Source organism: Microcebus murinus, chromosome 21 (assembly GCF_040939455.1).
Source record: "Microcebus murinus isolate Inina chromosome 21, M.murinus_Inina_mat1.0, whole genome shotgun sequence".
In the NCBI taxonomy this organism is placed as follows: Eukaryota; Metazoa; Chordata; class Mammalia; order Primates; family Cheirogaleidae; genus Microcebus; species Microcebus murinus.
The window spans coordinates 36449115-36462711 of NC_134124.1; the positions used below are offsets into that span (position 1 = coordinate 36449115).

Below are 13597 nucleotides of genomic sequence, written 5' to 3' on the forward strand. Positions count from 1 at the left end.
CAATCATTTAATAAATATTACCAAATCCTTTGAACTGTGTTATATCAGGTGTACAAAGATGAAAGCCCTTGAGATCTCCTGACTTTTTTTTTTTTTTTTTTAATCTGGGACATCATGAATACCTTGGTAAGCCCTATTTCTCAATGAATTGTATTCACAGATTTATTTTTTAGCTTTCTGTTTCATGCATTCAACAAATGTTTTCTTGCCCAGGACAAGACGTCCCTGTCCTCACGAGTTTATGTTCTAGCAGATAGAACCATATTTTACACCAGTTCTACTCAAAGTATGGCCTGTGAACCTACTGCCAGTCTGCCAACTGTTATTAGTTTGTGGTAAGATAGGAATTTACACCAGAATGCTCATCTGCTACATTACTAAACACAATGTTTAGTTCAGCTGACGATTTTTTTTTCATGGAAAGACCTTGGCACACTGGCATACTTTCATTAGCATTGACTTTGATATCCAACACTCAGACATTGTGCTCAAAAAAATCTTTATTGATTGATTTTATTGTGCTGTTCTTAATTCAAGATGTAGAAATGATCATGTTTCTCCATGTATATTCTACTTCATGTCCTCTATATTCTACTTCACATTTCTTGTCATGTATATTCTACTTCAGTGGCAGTGAAAAATATAAGCAAATAGTGGTACTCCTGCAATACTGTGAATATATTAAAGAGAAAGGTGTACATTCTATTATCATCATGGAGAAAGGGGGCAAGATTAGTTGTAGTATAAGAACATGCCTACTACTTTTTTATGCACACTAAAAAATATCTACATCTCACAGCTTCATTCCAATATAAGTTTCAGGGTTGTGGGATTAGTCATTAGAAATTCAGATTTAATTTGTGTTCCTCTGCAATGAAATCTTTTGATCAGTGTTCTTGCTCTGTGGATATTACGATATTATGGAGCAGCCTAGGAGTCAGAGGCCTAGTGCTTGCCTATCTCCTTACAGTTAACCTTTGTCAGGATTCCTTGTCAGACGTGGATGGCACCCGTGGTGGTGATAGTCTGCTGTGAGGGAGTCTCAACCATGAGTCTCTCTAATACTAAAAATAACCAACTCTTTTCTAGCTGGTGAATTAATAGCCAGGTGATTTTTAAATACTTGAGAGGTTCAAATGACAGGTTGGCAAATTGAACACTGGAACAGACTCAGTTTTATCAATTTACCTCTGACTTTTAGACTCAGGTAAACCATTCTTAATGACAAAGAACAAAGCAAGGTTTTAGACTGTGAGTACTATGGCTGCATCTTATTTTACCAGAGTTCCAGGTTTGTGATTATAACCCAAGATGTATGCAGTATAAATAGAAACCATGAACCAGTCTTTACAACAACTCAAAAGTTCATGAGGCAGAAGTCAGGCATCTTCCCACTGATTTGAACACTGAACTACTGTTTTGTGGAACTTGGATCCTCTTAGTTGGTTTTGTTTAAATATATGATTCCACATATGACAAAAAGCCAGATCCACTAATTAAAATGGGGGTTTGTATCTTGAAAAACTTTCTGTGGGTTTAATCTCATAATGTTCTAGTCTAAACATGTGGCTTCACTTTGTGATTTCTGGTGAAGCCCTTTTTTACTTTGAAGGGTGTTTATTTAATAAGACAAAAATGTAAAATGATAGGCTTAAAAGCCTTACAAGGTTCTTAAAAGATGACCTATCTTAACTTAGTAAGTGAATTATTAGTTCTTCCTCTGTGGGCACCTGGGAACAGACTCACTCACACAGTGGATGGAAACATACACATACAGTAAGTATTGCCTGGTTCATTCACTGAAAAGCATCAACTCCCTTCTTTCACTTTTGATTTCAGGTGGAAGTTAAGCCATATGTCTTGGATGATCAGCTGTGTGATGAATGTCAGGGGGCCCGTTGTGGGGGAAAATTTGCTCCATTTTTCTGTGCTAATGTTACCTGTCTGCAGTATTACTGTGAATATTGCTGGGCTGCTATTCATTCTCGTGCTGGCAGGGAATTCCACAAGCCCCTGGTGAAGGAAGGTGGTGACCGCCCTCGGCATATTTCATTCCGCTGGAACTAAAGGATAACTACAGTGCTCATTTTCAGGCCTCAGAATAAGTGCACTCTTCTGTTCGTTCTTACCCCTTCCTCAACCTCTTCACGCTGGCATGTCCTTTTGTAGCAGTCTGTAACTTAACAATAGTATAATGAACAGAATGACCTATAATATAGGTGTTTTGTAGATTCTTGTGTCACTGCAAACAATATGTATGAACTCCTTTTTCGTATTGCCATCAGGTTGCATAGAAGTTTTATTCTCTTGTTTTGCTGGAGACCAAGAGGATCCAAACTTCCTGCAACATTTTCTTAGAGGAGAGAGAGAAATATTAAAAGAGAAACGAAACAATAGAGTATTTTGGGTTTTTAATTAAATTATTGTTAATAATATAACATATAAGAATACTTTTATTAAAATAACCGTGCAACAGTAACACTATTGGTCTATCTGACAGTTTTTCCCCCAGGGAAGTGCTTTTGCCTTGTCCTTTCTTTTCTTCCATCTTTTTTGTCTCTCTCTTTTTCCCATCCCCTTTTTATTCTTTTAACAGCAATGGAGGAAGTTAACAATTTTTAACAGGAAAGAGCATGTTAAAGCAAACAAATGCATGAGCAAGATTGAGCAGCATTATAATTAGTTTTAAGGGTTTTGAGGCTGAACATAATTTCATTATCCCTCAAAGTTACAACCACATCAGAAAAAAAATAGTAAAGTCGGCAGAGCTAGGTTTATTTTCTTTTAAACACTTTTTAAAACTCAGAATGTAAAAATTGGGTAAATTTACTACTGAGGGGAGTGCACTTATTTATTTAACTTACTTATCTAGTCACAACCCCAGGAAACCTACCAAAGCTAGAATTAGAGACAACTGGTGGGAAAACTAGCATTTTCTTTCCTAAAGAACCAATGTAAAAGTTTTATTTTTGATGTTATATATAAACTCTACATCCCAATTTACTAACACTCATCAGGTGTCAGCCTTTGCTCTCCATTTTGACGTTAAAAAACACCAACAACAGATCTAGAGATACCTCAAGGATATCATTTTTGATTTTGTGTTATAGTACACTTGTAGCCAAAACTGGAATACAACCAATATACAAATTGGCTGCTGATTGGCTTGCTTTTAGATTTAAAGTTACTTTGGGTATCCTGTAATTTAGTTGTAACATAGAAAATGGAAAAAAAAAAGTTAAAAAAAGATAAGTAGTTGCAAAGTGTTTTGCACTGTTGAATTAAGTAACTGTGTAAATCTGTGCAAAGGTACGTATGTTTATCTTACTCTTCCTATAAAGTAAAATAACATTACAGTTTCAGAATTTAGCATGGGACATAGTCAGTGTTTGAAGTGCCAACTTCATCAAGTAATGCATGCTTTATATAAATAAAATTCTAGCTTTGAAAGGCGTTATGTGTTGAACAGTATGCTTCAGGGGTAAACTTAAAATAGTCTCTTGAAGCCCTAGTTATGGAAGTAACTTTTATTTTAATTGACATTCTCTTATTAAATGCCCTATTCATCATTAAAAGGGTTATTATCAGTGGGCAAATCATTAAATAATAATAATAACAAAATTGAACAGCAATCTTGCTAGTTGTGCTACCTAACAGTACCATCTTGGATCCTTCAAAACCAAAGACTTGGCCCAGCGCTGCTGTGGAACCACCTGGCTGATGACCCCTACTGGTGATGTTTAGGAAAAGCAGTCCTTTATTTTTAATACAGGCTTTAATGAACTATACCTGTTAAGTTCCAAAGGTCAAAATGGAGGCATTTGCTGTCTAATAGTCAAACATAGAAAGGAAGCTGCTTTAAAGATTTCCCTGCAAATATTGAAAGCAGTCATGCAAATGGAGGGTGCTCTTGTGTAGCTGGTCAGGGACTTTTTTTTCTTTTCTCCTGAACTACATAATTCTAATTGGAATGTTCATTTGCCTCTTCTTATTCTTTTAAATGCTTGTAGGTGGCTTGGGGTGTGCTATTGTGCTGTTCCTACTCAGTAAACAGGTGTGATGAGTTAACAAGAAATAACACTGTTTGAGAACTAGCTTTGAATAATAATTTTTCCCTTTGTACATGACCTGCTGAATTTCGGTACAGTGTTTTTGTAGCTAACTTATTTTGTCATGCACATAATGTATATTTGTTATGCACTACTTTTGTATATCTTGTTTTTCCAACAGTGAACATTTTTAGGCACACTTTTCACTGACGGGATATCTCTTTATGCAATACCTCAATTTTTCATATTGCAAAGAGTAGCTTTTTGTACTTTTATTACTGAGAGATCTTCATATACTTCATTTTTTAATATAAATAATTTTAATAAATTTTATTTTCTTATATTCTGCTTTTTATACATTTCAGTGCTCTGCATACATTTTAAATTATGAATGTTGTGCACTGGCAATGCTATTTTAGAGTCTGCAGAGAAGAGAAAGCATGTTGCTTAAACATTCTTCCCCAGCACCAGCTATTGGTGTACCTATAATTTAAGAAATAGTCTATGTAAAGTCACAAATTAATGAAAAAAATTCGCATGAAAATGACAGATAACACTGTAGTTCCTTTAAAAAAATTAAATGCATAAGCATAGGGTAGAAATTTAAAATAACAAAATTGTCTACAGCTTCTTACTAAGTTTTTAAAATTATTCATAAAACGCAGACATTTTTGGTGAATGTTAGCCATTTTTAATATTAATAAATTGATGTTAAGTGTTTGATTCAGAGATGTCTGCTCTTTTAAATCATATATAAGAAAAAAAAATAGCCTGCCATGGGACAGGTGTGTAATGTTAGTATGCATGACTAATGTAAGAAATTGTTATTCTACTAATATTTACTTGTGATTGTGTGACAAGCGTGTTTACAGATTATTTGGTTACACTTCAATTTACAGGGCATAAACAATGATTATCTATTACTCTGAATTTTATTGATTACATGTTCGTCAGATTACATGGGATTGTAGTTGGGAGTTACCATGTAACTCAAACATAATTAACATGTAATTAGTTTACAGATTTTAGGGTGTTACTTCAATTCACCAAGCATGTAGTTCTAGCGCACTAGCATGGCACCAGCCATGTACTTACAATGTAGTTACAGAGTAATTACATGGTTATTTTTGCAATGTAAAATAAAGTGTTTCTGATTATTTTCTATGTAAAGGAACCCTCTCCTCTCCCTTTCTGGTCCCCATGCTTTGGTATAATATATATACTTCTCCATACACAGACCTCTGCAGAATGCAAAATAAAACTTGCAGTGAATGAATTTAGCATTTTATGAGAGTGCTGTTGGAAAGACTTGATAATTCACCCCTTTTGTTTTGAAGAGTTGAATCTTCTGTTAAAAGGTGATTTAAAACTTGAATGTGATGAATTGTGGCAAGTTAACTTCAAGTTATGTGCAATACTTATTTCAAACTTTTGAAAGATCTTTGCAGTGTAATTCTTTGTTTTTAATTGCAGACATTTAAAAATGTCATTTTCTACTGTTAAGAGTAATCCTCTTTCTTGCTGGTGTTTCTAAAGAAAAGAATCAGAAATCAATCTTTCTACTAATGTAAATTTGAGATTATTTTTAAAAATGGAATAAAAGAGGTTTTGGTCATTTGCTTTATTTTATTATCTTATTTTAAAGCTACTGTGATTGATAGCATTGTAAGAATCGGGACAATATTGTATTCAACTGTTTTATTTTTTATATTTTTAAAATTTAAAGTATAATTAGTTTTTATAATTTTCATCAGATTTTTGTTATATTTTTTGGAAGTGAAACTTTTAGCAAGTGGGTGTCTAGTTTTTACTAATCCCTAATTTTTTTTCCAGTGTATTGCTCATATTATCAGAAGGAAAAGTTATTTAAGTATGTTAATTGTACTACTTGGCTGAATTTCCATATAGTTTTTACTGTGTATGGGGAGGTTGTAGTATTTATTATAGCATTTTAAATAAGGGTAATTCATTTTTTATTAAAGTCATTTTCACGTTAAGTTCCTATTTTTGTATGTTCTACTCTTAAGTTATATAACACAGTTCCTTTTTTAAAAGAGTTCATTTGTTGAAGTGCTAGTGGAAAATTAATGTTATTAAATAGTTTGCAAATGACTATTTATACCAGTATGCATATAATTTTTAAATATTTGTAATGTGAGATGTTGAATGAATAAAACTTTTAACTCAGATTTATTTTAATATACTTATTTCTTTTCAACATAAGTAGATTATGCTTCCATGATTGGGAACATAACATTTAAAAACATTAGGAATATACTACTGAGCCAAGGCAGAACAAACCAATATGAAAAAATGTTTAGTCATGTGAATACTTGTGGCAAGGGTGCCTACCTTGGGTAAGCCTGTGGATGTCGGTGGGTGGTTGTATCTTTGGCTTGTACTGTTAGTTCACCTGCTGCTCTGCAGAGTCTTTTTATCTGTAGCCTTCAGTGTGTACAGGAGGTGTCAGCCCAGGATCTAAGCGTTCAGTCACCAGCTTAAGGCCAAATGTCCAATAAAAGTAAAGAACCAGCGTTTGTTTAATAATGAAAGTCGGTATCTGGGAAGTCCAGTTTTGGGTCTTTGTCAATGAAGAGCCTTGATTTCTGGCCACTATACAAGGGGACTTGAAAACAAGTCTCTTGACTTTGAACTCCCAGTTCTTCCCTAGCCTCTAACGTAATAGGATATGGCCTCTGGGATTATAATCTCCCTAGCATGTCAACTGAAAGTATAGTCCAGGCTGGGGACAGTGACTCATACCTATAATCCCAGGACTTTGGGAGGTAGGGGTGGCAGGATCCCTTGAGGCCAGGAATTTGAGACCAGCCTAGGCAACACAGACCCCCATCTTTACAAAAAATAAAATAAGAAAATATTATCTTCAATTTGATCCATTAATCATATAGACTATCAAATACCATAATGTATTAATATTTATATTTTAAACTACATTTTCAACTTCTGATTTAAGCATTTATTATAATAAAATATAGCACTGAGAATATCCTATTTTGTCAAATTTAATATCTTTCTTATCTCAAGACTAGAAGAAGCAATTCTTATCCTGAAGCAAATGGACTGTTAGATCTTTTGTTTCTAAATGGTCTTTTCCCACATGCAACTCTTGCAACAATAGGGATTCCTGAGGGGAAGAGCAGGGCCAGCAATGCTTAGGTCCCCCAGGAGTGCCAGGTCACAGAAGTTTTGGCTGGACAGCTTCCCCTCCCTCTTATGTGGCGATACCCAATCCTTAATAGTTCAGTGAAGGGCCCTGAGGAGGCCTTTAGGACATAGGAGATGTGGGTGGCATTTGGTTGCCACCTATATAATATCCCTAGGTATTCTGGGATGGTTTCAGCATTTTAAGAGGGAAAACAATAACACGAGTATATTCAGTTTATTTTAGGAAATATTTATTTTAGGCAAATGATATATCAACTATAAGTGTTACAACCCTATCTTGAGATAATATATAGGTGCTATACTTTGGGTATTTTAAATGACAGAATGATGAGGCTGGAAAGGGTGTGAAGGGCTCCCTGGGCTGTATTTCCTTATTCACCTAAACCCACCCAACAGGGAACATTCTCTAACCCATTCTTAACAGTCCAGTTATTTCCTAACCTCTTTTGGTAATGGGTTTGTGCCACACCCAGTTCAGAAAGAAAATAAGTACTTTTTTTAGGGATTTTTTTTTTTTTTTTTTAGTTTGAGAAATACTCAGAGTCTTATAAAAAATCATAGGGAAACTAAATTCCTGATTTTAAAAATTAGGGAATATTAAAGGTGTCAATGAAGTGAGTTAAAAACATTTCAGGGGTAATTATTTTCTGACATGTGTAATGACAGAAAAATAAACAAGAAGAAACTCTAATATTCATTTCCCAAATTGTGATCTTCAAAGACTAGGATAGTCCTTTCCACAAGAAAAAAAATAATAAAATTTTATCGTTAAATAAGCTTAGAAAATGAGGCACTCTGTTTGTTGGAAGAGTCAAAATAATACACTTTAGGTTATTAAGGCTCTGAGAAGTTCTGCAGTAAGGAAACCTGTTTTCTTTGTTGAAAGTGTGCTCCACTCCCAATTTCTTTGCCTACAGACTCTGGGTACAGGTAACAGAGGATTCAATGGTAAATACTTGAGATATATCACTTGAACATTTTAGTATATTTACTCAGGTCAAGAAGCCTTAAAAATCTTACTTTTTTTTTGTCATCCATATGTGTGCCCTGTAAGGGGGTCTGCCCACACTTATTTTAATGGCGTTCTAGTACCTGCCTAGCTTCTAACTCCTGTCCCATTTCCAATGCATCTCCTTAACTCCCTCTTCCTCCTCCTTCCATCCCAGAAAAAAGAAAAAGAGAAGTTAACGCTGCACAATAAAGCTCTTTTGATTATGCTATTCCCTGGCTTACACCAGCCTGCTTCTCATGAGGACCACAAATGCCACTTCAGACAAGCAGCCAGTGCTTTAAATCCGCCCTTCCATGATATGCTGTCTTTCTGATCATTCATACCATTTCTTCCTTTAAAATTTCCTTTTGCAAACAACTTCCCTCAGCATCCCCAACCCCCATTCCCTGAAAATAGGGACCACTTGCTTTTTTAACAATTCAAAAAATGAACATTCGGGCCCCAGAAGGTAAACTCTTATCTAGCAGTGCAGTGTTTCTTATTGGAGAACATTTTGTTTTGGCGTGCCTTGAGTCTTCTCAGGATGTCTTAAGTTCTAATCTTTGTCTAGTCCAATTGGGTATCATTATTGGCTGTCTGGAAAAAGTGTCTTATTGTGATTCAGCGTGGTGACCAGAGTTGGAAAAGTACAGTTTGTCTCAAGGAAGTTAAAAATGAACAGCAGGGTCCAGAATGAGAGCAAACCACCAGTGTTTTATATTGTGTATCATCTGGTCACGTGGCAAAGAAAGCTGCTTGTGGGTAGATGGGGGGTGGAGGGTGGTGAGTCAGTGACTACACATGCCAAAAGCTAAGCTTGAGCTTTCTTTATCCTTTTCATTGGAGTTCTATTTCAGGAAGCAGTGCTTTGATACCTTAAAAATGTCAATGTGATCAAGCAAATGTCACCATTTTAAAGAGATTATTTTCAATTCTTCTACCTCCCTGCAATATCAAAAGAGAAAAAGAAAAGAACCAAATATAATGATGACTCCCCAGAACCCACTAAAGGCAATAGGGCATTTAAAACTTGTTCTGAAATAAGTTACCCAAGAAGAGAGCTGAGAGGGGTGGTGGTAATACAAATCTGTGAAGGTTTTAGGTAGAATCAGTGAAGACCTGAAGACTCCTTGCTTGGAGGAATGGAGGCATAATTCATCTCATATTAGAGAGAAAAGTGATGTGGCCGCTTACGGGCTTCACTGTTGGAAGGTTTGACTCCAAGGACCTGCTGGGGTGGGTGGAGATTGGGGGTAGGAATGTGAAATGGTTTCATCTATGGGATGACTCTTGGCACTTCTGCCTCTACAGTGACTGAATGATTTGGTCTGAAAGAGGGAACTAGTAATTGCTGGTCACCTGTTATATGTCAGGCACTTACATTCGTTAGCAAGGTGAACACCCCTGTGGGTTATTGAATAGAATATAGAACCATCTCATGGAGAAAGTGAGTGACTTGGTCAAGGCCACACACACACACATCTAGGACACAGTGAAGCCTAGATCCCAATTCTCCTTTGCCAAATCCCAATTCCTTCCCCTATAAACCATGCTGGGTTAGCAATGGATAGATCAGGATTAAAGAAAGAAAGGAAAAGAGAAGAAAAGTTGGATTTTGTTCTTAAAACAAAAATTTTATTCCTAAACCTAATCTGGGTGTGCCATTTGAAAATACAGAGATAGGATGATAAGATAAAAGTTGTAAGAGAGGCTATCAGTTTTGATGGGGAGTCCTAAAGGAGGTCACTTCCTTGGCCAGGCGCGGTGGCTCATGCCTATAATCCTAGCTCTCTCGGAGGCTGAGGCGGGTGGATCGCTCCAGGTCAGGAGTTCGAAACCAGCCTGAGCAAGAGTGAGACTCCCGTCTCTACTAAAAATAGAAAGAAATCAATTGGCCAACTAAAAAAAATATGTGTGTGTATATATATATATATATACATATTTATATATATATAATTAGCTGGGCATGGTGGCACATGTCTGTAATCCCAGCTACTTGGGAAACTGAGGCAGAAAGATTGCATGAGCCCAGGAATTTGAGGTTGCTGTGAGCTAGGCTGACACCACAGCACTCTAGCTGGGGCAACAGAGTGAAACTCAGTCTCAAATAAATAAATAGGTAAATATAAATAAATAAATAGAAGCGGTCACTTCCTCTGTAAGAGCTGTCTGAGTTAAGAGATCTGCTCAGGGTCACGGAGTTGGCTAGTGGAGGGCCAGATGAGGAGGGCAGATGGAAGGCCTTGAGTTCTGTCAAGCACAGGGGCTCAAGTCTACCTCTGCAGTTCTTATCTACCTGAGTGGCCTCCATTCAGCCTGTGACTGTGGTTCAGTGGCCAGAACTGAATGGTGTATGTTTTCAGGAGTAGGGAGGGACAAGGTAGTTGAAATGTCATTTCTGTTCACTTTAAGGAAGTACAGTACGGATTTAGCACATATCCTTACTCTTGATTCAACTCCCAGGGGAGCACACATCAACTTGGAGTAGGAAACAAGGTAAAACAAGTACCCTTTTCTCTAGTATTGTGAACGCCCGAATTCCAGAAACACAAACAGTTCTGGGAGTGAGAAGAATGACTGTAAGCACTTACCAAGTGCCAGGAATTGTGCTCTAGGCACCTCTTTTCAACTTCTCCCCAACCCTATGAGGTGGGCACTATTATTATGCTCATTTTAAGGTGACCAAAGTTCAGAAGGATTAACCAATCTGCAAAGCCAGTATTCAAAACCAGGCATGGAGGTTCCTTTTTCAGCTCTCATAAATTTCCAACCTAACACATTTTATTAAAATTTCATTTTTCCCCCTGCATGGATTAAAAACTCACCAAGAGGTTAAACTGAAAAAATACATATCATTTAATGAACCAATTTAAGAATGATCATTTTGTTTCACAAAGATACCTTTAATGATAATATGACAGCTACTCTTTGTCGTGGTTATGGCATCCCCCTAATTGTCAGGGCACTAAGAAGTGGCCCAAGCAACCAAAATCACTTGGGTGTCAAACAAGGAGATCTAGTTAGCTAAATGGATGAATGGCTAGGTAGGTAGGTGGATATATGATAGAGACAGATATAGATACATATATACATTAGATTTTTCTTTAGATTCAAAGAAAAATCCCACCAAGGAAAAAGGGTTTTACTTCTTTCTGTAGAACTATAATTGAATAACACATATACATACATATAGATACACATATAGAAAATCACGCCTCTCATGCATCTCATCCTTTGTTACTCCGCACAGTCTCTGTAATCTCACAAAAATAGTCCTGAAACCCGAAGGAATGGGGGAGAGACTTTCTTACTGACGTGTCCTTGTGAATTTTAAAACAGCACTTGAACATTTTGCTTTTGGACTGGGATGTCAGAAGCATCAAAATATATTTATGCAGAGAATTTATATTCTTGATTTACACACACACACACACACACACACATATACAAAAAGAAAGAAAAGAGGCATTTGCCATTTTTAGAGCACCGGAGCTCTGGAACGCACAGCTTTGATCCTTGCCGCAGCCTCCACAGCTGTTCTTGAACAGATGTGATGCTGTCCAGCCTGGAAGAACTGACTTAGAATGTTTGAACCTAGATTTGCAGCAAAACATCCTTCTGAGGGAGATGTTAAGACCATGGCCAAACAGCCACCAGCAACTTCCTTTTTCTTTGCCTACCCCCAAATTCAAGTCTAACAAAGACCAAACGTGAAATTCTAAAATGAAAAAGAAACAGTTGCACATGGGGACTCAGATTAAGTCAGGATCAGCGGCCTTCCCTAAGGGCTGTCAGCAGGCGGGGTAAGGTGGAGAGTAGGGAGAATGAGAGGACAGGAAGAGAAGGGAAGTGGAATTCGAGTACCAGATGCACTTTGTGTCCGGAAGCCAGCAGCTCCCTGTGCACGCACGCCCCGTGGCGAGGGCTATAAGGCCTTCCACACTCATGACAATCTCCGCTCTCCCAGGGTGAGGCAACTTTGCAGTGATATAGTTGTCACCCATGAGGGGGAAAAACTGGAATTTTTCTATGCTTTCCTTATACTTATTTTATATATTAATATTCTTTCCTTTGGATTTCATATGGAGAGTGGAGCTCCATAATCTCTGGAAATTGGAGTCCCCAATCTGGTTCTGATAGCAGTTAGAGCCGTCTAGCATGGAGTAAGTACTCAATAAATGCTAATTCTTATTATTACCATAATCAATACTATTGTTGCTGTTATTATCTACCCACTTCCCAAGTGCTGGTCCTGGAGCTGGGTTGAGGGCAAGGGTGGGTGCAGGGTCACTGCTTCGGTGCTGCAGGTGGGAACCCTGTGATGGTCTCTTCCATGTTTGTTTCCTCCTGGGATTCTCTTGGGTCCCACCTCATCCAGCCTGCAACAGTTGCCATGTGACCGAGGAGGCACCGAGGGTCCAGGCCACATGCTGCTGTGCCGTTGTTGCTGTCTCTTTCCATCTTAGGGCCGGATTCCTCCCATGGTGGGGAGCCATGCACCGCAGCAAGGGTGCCGAGTCAGGGCTACCACACTGGACACAAAGTCCAGAAGGGCTGTGTCCTGGGACTGGTTTTCTGGAAACTTTTGGATGAGCCCAATCTTTCTCTTTAGGGAAAGAAGCAGGAAGGGGAAAGAGGGGCTGGAAATTAGGCCTCCTGGCCCTTAGCCGTCAGCTCAATGATATTGCCTTTGAGGAAATATGATTTTTAATTCCTCAATTATCTCCTCTTTGCCTTTATAAACAGCAAAAATATGTGAAGGTGGGCCCAGGCACCATGTGGGATCGCAGAGCTGACCTGAGTTTGGGAGTCAGGCAAAGCTGGGCTCAAACTTCCAAGGCCAAGGGTCATCATGGTTAGGGACATGGCTCAGGGGTGTCAATCCCTGCACTGCCTCTGACTGACCCAGTGACCTTGGCCACATTAGGAAACCTCTGAGAATCAGTTTCCTCATGCATCAAGAGGGTCAAATGGCATCTCCGTCATCGGTGAGGTAAGGATTAAAGGAATCATGAACAAAGCACTTCCACCATGAACACTAGGGGCTCCACTGTCATGAGCATTACTGTGCCAGACTTGGCAGTTGTTGGCCACAACTATCTTGGGAGTCTCCTTTACCTCTTGGAGATAATACCTACCCCATCCACCCCTGCAGCTAGGGTGGAACAGAAATCTGGCTTTTCTGTGGCCTTGCAAAAACCCTCCAGCAGCTCCCCATTCCTGGAAATAAACTCTGCGTGTCTCCCCATGTCCCCAAGGCCTCGCGCAGGTCCCAGTCCTGCTCCCAACATGCCCTCCCATCACTCCCTCTCCTGTGGTCCTGTGTGGGCCTCTCCTGGCTCTTGCAATGCCAGCCCCTGTCCTGGCACAG

At 38.2% G+C, this 13597-nt stretch overlaps 1 protein-coding gene across 4 annotated transcripts in view; it reads left to right on the top strand.

Moving 5' to 3' along the window:
* Positions 1–6242, top strand: part of CPEB4 (cytoplasmic polyadenylation element binding protein 4) — a 70261-nt gene extending 64019 nt beyond the window's left edge. For all 4 annotated transcript variants that reach the window (XM_012765513.2, XM_012765514.2, XM_012765515.2 and 1 more), the window contains one exon: positions 1840–6242. In XM_012765513.2, the coding sequence (XP_012620967.1) occupies positions 1840–2067 (228 nt within the window). In that variant the 3' untranslated portion in view covers positions 2068–6242. The remainder of the gene's footprint in view (positions 1–1839) is intronic.
* Positions 6243–13597: the final 7355 nt, after the last annotated feature.